At 30.7% G+C, this 7,096-nt stretch overlaps 1 protein-coding gene across 1 annotated transcript; it reads right to left on the reverse strand.

Annotated features, from left to right (window-relative positions):
- Positions 1-1,471: 1,471 nt before the first annotated feature.
- On the reverse strand, positions 1,472-2,467 carry LOC145950914 (uncharacterized). The gene is made up of 3 exons (XM_083062830.1): positions 2,429-2,467; positions 2,241-2,345; positions 1,472-2,157 (listed from the first exon to the last, which is right to left on the reverse strand). The coding sequence occupies exons 1-3, from the start codon at positions 2,450-2,452 to the stop codon at positions 1,624-1,626; spliced, it is 663 nt and encodes a 220-aa protein (XP_082918956.1). The 5' UTR covers positions 2,453-2,467; the 3' UTR covers positions 1,472-1,623.
- Between the last annotated feature and the right edge of the window lie 4,629 nt (positions 2,468-7,096).

Genomic DNA, 7,096 nt, shown 5'->3' on the forward strand with positions numbered 1-7,096 from the left:
CACAAGAATTACGATAATAATTAATATTTTAATTTTTTAAAGTATTTATTAAATATTTTCCTGTTATACCTTTTAGGTGGTTTGAGAAGAAATAAGTACATTAGAAAATAAATAGACACATTTTTCAGTAAACATGCATTAATTATTAAGGGTAAAAATGAAAAAGAAAATTAATAAGTCATTAGTTTTAGAAAAGTGACAATGAAAACAAAAACTGACAAAACGACTATGAAAAAAAATAGGGGAAGTATAAAATAAATAACATTTGTAACATATTTTTTACTCTAAAAAATTTCTTTATATAATAAAATAATATGATAGTAAAATTATTAAAATCAGAAAATATCTAAATGTATACAAATGTATCGACAAATGACCAAACAAATTAATGAAATATATGAATTAATAACTATGAGAGAGGTGTTAGACAAGGTGATCCTATATCTCCATCACTTTTTTGCAGTGCTGAAGAGGCTCTCAGTAGAGTTGTATTTGCATAAGTGGATTCTGGAAAAATCAATCGGTTTGAAGGGGTTAATAGTGTGCCTTTTCCTTCTCACGTTTTCTATGTTGATGATATCATGATTTTTTTGTAAGTGTTCTCTGCAAAATCTATCACATATAATGGATTTGCTTTGATCATATGGTAATGTTACTGGTCAAAAAGTAAATTTGACTAAATTTAAATTTAAATTTTAAATATTTGGGGGTGCCGATCTTTAAGGGCAAACCAAAATCATTTTTTCTTCTTCCTAAATAGGATTAAAAGCAAATTAGCAACGTGGAAAGGGAACCTACTTTTTTATATGGGTCGTGTGCTATTGGTTAGATTTGTCCCTCAAAGCATGTTAATTCACAGTTTTCAAGTTTATGAGTGGCCTATATCGTTGTTGAAATTGATTGAGTCTTGGTTTAGAAATTTTATATAGACTGGATCCATTCACTACAAGAAATTTCAAGATTACAGACGGCCAAAATCCATGGGTAATCAAAAAAATCCGTGGGAAACACTCAATTTCCGACGGATTACAGATGGACAAAAATCTGTTGGTAAATTGCTCGTCTGAAATATTTACCGACGGATTTTGATCCGTGGGTAATTTACCCACAGATTTTCCGACGGATTTAGTCCGTGGGAAATTACCCACGAAATAAATCTGTGGGAAATTTCCCACGAATTTAATCCGTGGGTAATTTCCCACGGACTGAATCCGTGGGTAATTTCCCACGGACTGAATCCGTGGGTAATTTTTCACGGACTGAATCCGTGGGTAATTTCCCACGGATTTAGTCCGTGGGAAATTACCCACGGATTTAGTCCGTGGGAGATTACCCACGGGTTAAATCCGTGGGAAATTACCCCTGGATTTATCCATGATAGATTACCCACAGATTTAATCCGTGGGAAATTCTTTAGGTATTGTTGAAGTTTTTTTAAATAAATTAAAAATCATATTAAATAATAATCCTGTTTAAAGATATCAAATGAATCATAATTATGTGAATTAAAACAAGTTTAATCATTCAGACAAAATAAAGTGTCATACATAAATAAAGTTTAGGGTTCAAATTTAAAAACAAAATACAGTACAACCAATAGAATTATAACATAACATAATATATCTAATAATCTGAATATCCAGGTGAATGTTGTTGATGTTGGTCATTAGCTTGTTCATCCTCTGTTGGTTGCCGATTGTCTTGTTGTTGGTCTTGTTGGTGTCTGTTTGGTTGTTGATGTTGTTGTTGCTGTTGAAGAGTAGTCTGCATAGTAGGTGGTAGGAATGGGAGTACAGCATTGAGAAATGTGTTGAACTGAGTCTGATACTGGGAGGTCAAGGATTGAATCTCAGTCTGATACTGGAAGCGCATCCGACGCATCTCTTCCTCATTAGCTAAAACTCGTTGTGTCAACTGAGAAATCTCTTGTGTATTCTGAGACTGACTTGAAGATGTCCCCACAAAGCTGCTATGTTCATTCTCATAAAGATCTCCCGTACCATAACGACGTCCCTTGTATTTTTTACCGATAGCTGCATTCCAACATTGACTCCTAAGTCTATCCTCCTCAACAGGGTCTAAAGGGGTGCATTCTGAGGTGCCAGCAGTGGATCCAACCTCAGATATAGCTTGAGAAAATCTAGCTTCAAAATCTTCCTATTATCATCATAAACAGTACGTAAAAATAGGGTAAACATTAATAAAATTAAAGACCAATAAAATAAGTAACATAGACTCACATGTGTCCGCCTAGATCTATCATCAACAAACTGACCAGTGTCTTTTCGTATATGAGTTTGCTGAAAGAGTTCATCATGGTGTACAGGTCGACCAAGCTCCTTTTCCTACAAATAAAAACATTATATAAATCAAAATTTAACATATAAAATTAAGCATTAGAAGAATGAAGACTAAAATATAAACATACCATGCGAATGACATGTTCATTCATGCTAATGGAGCCACATGTGTGCATGCTTCCACCCTTTTCAGATGCTCTATTTTTTTGTGCTTGTGTACACTTTGTACGATATGTAGGTACATTCCAATGTTCTAATAAAGAGTTCTACACACGATCTCCAATCCAATCTGGTTTCTTATTTTTCTTTCGGGCATCCATAAACATCTCAGAAAGTCTATGAGAAGCTTTTGCATTGAAATCTTTTTTGATATTACTTTCATGCTCAGGACTCCATTTCACCATCCTCTATTAACAACCATATATATTAATTAATAACCAAAGAAACATCTCAGAAAGTCTATGAGAACAAGCAAGTATTTAACAATAATATATATTTTCAATGACTAAATCAATCTATGAAAAATACTCTTATATGGTTTAATACAATTCAATACAATACAATTCAATACAAATCAATCAGTCATTGCAACAATCCAATACAATTAATCAACAAACTCCTATAGAATTTATAATAGCTTATTTTTGTAAAAAGAACACTAGAAATTACATTTTTTTATTAAATTAAATTTCTTATGATAATATTTATCTTTATTAAATTATCTATTAATAAACTAACAACATATATAACTTTTTGTTTTAATGTAATAGTAGAGGTATGCTGATGGAGAATGTATATAAGCACTTTTTCCTTTGACAACCAAGAAAGGTGAAAAATATGACATTCAAAAAGAAAACAGAGTTTGCTAATTTGTGCCTCATTTGTGTTTGGAGGAAACAGATTGGGGTTTTTGATTTTTTTTTTCTTCTATTTCCTGACTTCCAAAGAATGATTTTTTTTGTGTCACTTACTCTATAGTCTCGTTGAAAAATGTTTTGGACACTCTTCTCAATGTTGTATTTTTTATTCTGGTGAAATTCCATCTGAGCTCTACTATTAAAATGTGGGCCTAATAAAGAGTGTTGAAAGGAGAATGTTGTTAATATTCCTCAGTTTCATTTTTATCGTATCCAAATTTCGTATTTTTAATTTGTTAGTATTCCCATGTTGCTACACTAACACATAATTCTACATTGCCAGACACATCCTACACAATCTTGTTTCATGTCATCAATTGATCTACACACCCATTACTCATATCAGGTGAATTGATCTACACACCCATTTTAGTTGAGATTTTTATTTTGTTTGCCTTTGTCTTTGAGATATATTTCTGCTAATTGCTATGAGGAAATGATAGGAAAAAAGAGATCTTTGAATGGAAACATTTATGTTACTCAAATTAAATTTCCTGCACAATTTTATGAAATGAAGACTTGCAACTACTCGTCCTAGATTCAATTTTTGATCTTTATTTATCAAACATATAGTTGAGTGTATAAATGTATAATTTGATATACAACTTATAATTTACCATATACCTTAAAATCCGTTTTTACTGTACCTTGCTTTGTGATCAATCTCATAGAAATTTGTGATCTTGCTAAAATTTATTCTTCTATCATTTTTGTTAAAGATGAAACTATTTGTAGTACATTGGATGCCTGTCTCACATTAATAATCAAGCTAAGTACATTTTATTGTGCTGGTATTTTCTTTATATTTTTTTCTTTGTATCTTATGCAAATGCTTGTCTATATAGATTATGCTGCCAGAAGCTGTTGCAATAGTTATGGCACCAACAGACAGTTCAAGGTAACATTGCGTCTCAAAATGTGTTTCGATGGGGAAAATGGCAAACTAAGTATATCCATAAAAGAATTAAGAAGTTGATATTTTATTCATAATTACTGCATAACTAGGCTTCAAATCCTAGGCTCCCTAATTGTTTTTTTTATTATATGTATGTAATGTCATAGAAAAATGTTTATATAACTCTAATTCCACGATAGTTCTAAAATATTTTAATAGGTTAAACAAATTATTTGGTCCCTATAGATGACACTCATTTTAGGAAGTAGCCCCTGTATGAAAAATACTTAAATTTCAGTCCCTATACACCCTTATTAATTAGTACATATTGGTCCTTGTCATTACTATGTTTCTCATGTTGTAGTACATATGAGGACCATGATTTAGAACTACCTGATAATTTATCTCGTGTGTTTGAATCTGTGAAGAAAAAAATCTAAAACTATCCATCCTACTACAACTACTTAAAGCTCTTCATTCCATTTTTTATAATTCACATTTATTGAATTTTTAAAAATAAAATATACTTATTTTGTTGTTCACAAAAGATAATAAGTTGGTAAAATGGAAGAGAAAGCAACAGAAACAACCAAATGTTTAGCTAATTTAGTTGAATTGGGAGGAACCTACCAAACAATAATGAGGGTGTGGTGGAGCGTTTGAGGCTGAAAACGAACGAAGCCACTACCACTGGCGCTCTGTTCTTGACTCAACCCAAGCGGAGGGGTTTGGCGCCCACAGCCACAACAGACGCAAATTGGCCGAGACAATGGGTCGGCGACGAGTGGGAGAGAAAGAGCTACGACAAATGAAAAGAGGGGGAGAGAAGCCCTAATTTGTTCAATTCATTCAGGATGATAATTCTAGCCAATCTAGTACAAATAATTCCAGCTATCTAGTGGAATCAAGGCACTTCGTGCCTCTGTTAAAAATAAATTAAAAATAAAAATTAAATATTAAAAGTATATTGATCTACTGATATTATGATTAATCTATTAGTTTCAAGCTCTTAAATTTGATTAAAAAATATTGTAACTAATTTTTTAAAATAAAAGGGTATAATGGTCAAAAAAAGTGGAGACAAAGATAGTTACTGAAAAGGGTATCCCCTTTATGTATTAGTATAAATTTTTAAAATAAAAGGTATAATGCTAAAAAAAAGTGGAGACTAACATAATTACTGAAAAGGGTATCCCATTTATATGTTAGAATAGATCGATATACAATTTTTTTTAAAATTTATTTTAATTTCTAATATATTATGAATGATATATTTTATTATTTATAATATTAATATTACATTTCAATCTACTAATTGAATTTTAACATTAAATTTTTAAAGAAAAGTTACAATTGACTTAAACACTTAAAATATATTTTAATATACAACTTTTATCTGTACAGATGAATTTTAGGAACTTAAATTAATAAAAAAAGTTAACAATTCAAAAATAATAATTTTATCTTTATAGTAAAAAATTTGAATTAATGAAATATTATGATCATATTGTAAAACTTCAACTTTAAAATAAAAATATATTATATTCATAAATAAATTATTTAAAGAACTTAATTTCTTACATTAAAAAATATAATTGACATAAATTATTTAGAAGACAAGTCTTGTTTGATTAAATAATTATATAATTAATTACAATTTTTTGTACAATTAATTCATTTTTTATTAATTCTTATTAGATATTTTAAATGATTTAATTTTAATAATAAAGTATATGTAATCTCACCATTTAAATAAAATTAACTATATATAATATTATATATATATATTATATATATATATAGTAAATTATTATTTTATGCTATCATTTAATTATAAATTTTATATATATAATAGTTGGTATGAAAAATTAATTAGTATTATAAAATTTATTAATATTTGATAATTTAATTTATTAATCTTTTATCATCATATTTTTTAAAGTTACTAACGAACATTTTTTAATTTTCGACGAATGACATTTTAGACGGATAATCTGTAGGAAATATTTGCCAAAAATATCATAATTTTCCCACGGAAATAATCCGTGGGTAAGACCGTCTGAAATATACATCCTAATTTTCCCATGGACAAAATCCGTGAGTAAGAGCATCTGAAATTTCAGACGGAAAATATCCGTGGAAAATATCTGTCTGAAACATCATAATTTTTCCACGGATTAAATCCGTCGGTAAGGTTATCTGAAATTTCAGACGGAAAGAATCCGTGGGTAATATCCGTCGGTAATGTCATTTTTCCCACGGATATTTATCCGTGGGAAAAAATCCGTGGGTAATGAGTATTTTTCTTGTAGTGATTCTTCATTCCAATCCTAGCATTGTCCCTTGGCATAAGGTTTGTTCGGATGTAGAGGAAGGTGGGCTTGGAATTAGATCTCTTATTGATGGAATAGACTTGGTGAAGTGATTGTTGTTCTTCCTCAAGCTCCATCCATGCGTCCAATCTAACTCTTAGAGGTTCTTCAATGGTGAAAATACGGAAGCAAGACAAGCTCCAAAGCCTTTTTAGAATCCACACTTGTGGTTCGGTTCTTCTTGAAGAAGAAGAAGAAATGAGAAACCAAGGCACAAAGGAGAAAGTCCTTTGTGAAGGTTTCCTAAGGGAGAGAGTTTCTCCACAATTTCTAGGCTCTTGGAAGAAAGAATTTTGAGAGAAAATTATGATTCATAACATCCAAAAGTGATTACAAATGAGTGGTTTAGGCTTATATAGAAGTAGGTAGCTTGTGGAGCAAGGTAAACTTAACCATGGTTCAAGTGAACCATGATTGGCTTAGCTTGACCGTCCACTCTAGTTTAGGAGGCTTGTAGAGCAAGCTTCTATCTTAGCTTACTTGGGAAGCAAGCTAAGTTAGAAGCTCGTAGCACAAGCTTCCAAAGGCACCAAGGTTTAAAAGGCAATTCGGCCAAGGAGGAAGCTAGGCGGCCTTGGGCTTGTTTTGTCCACTTAATTTGTTTCAATGATT

This window comes from Cajanus cajan, chromosome 8 (genome assembly GCF_000230855.2).
Source record: "Cajanus cajan strain Asha chromosome 8, NIPB_CcT2T_4, whole genome shotgun sequence".
Taxonomy (NCBI): Eukaryota; Viridiplantae; Streptophyta; class Magnoliopsida; order Fabales; family Fabaceae; genus Cajanus; species Cajanus cajan.

What these genes read in the sequence shown, in the direction of transcription:
- LOC145950914 (XM_083062830.1), bottom strand. Translation starts at nt 2,452, where the DNA reads ATGAATGAACATGTCATTCGCATG. An exon ending in ATGAACATGTCATTCGCATG is followed by an intron (nt 2,346 to 2,428) that starts GTATGTTTATAT and finishes TTTTATTTGTAG; the next exon opens with GAAAAGGAGCTTGGTCGACC. An exon ending in ATAGATCTAGGCGGACACAT is followed by an intron (nt 2,158 to 2,240) that starts GTGAGTCTATGT and finishes TGATGATAATAG; the next exon opens with GAAGATTTTGAAGCTAGATT.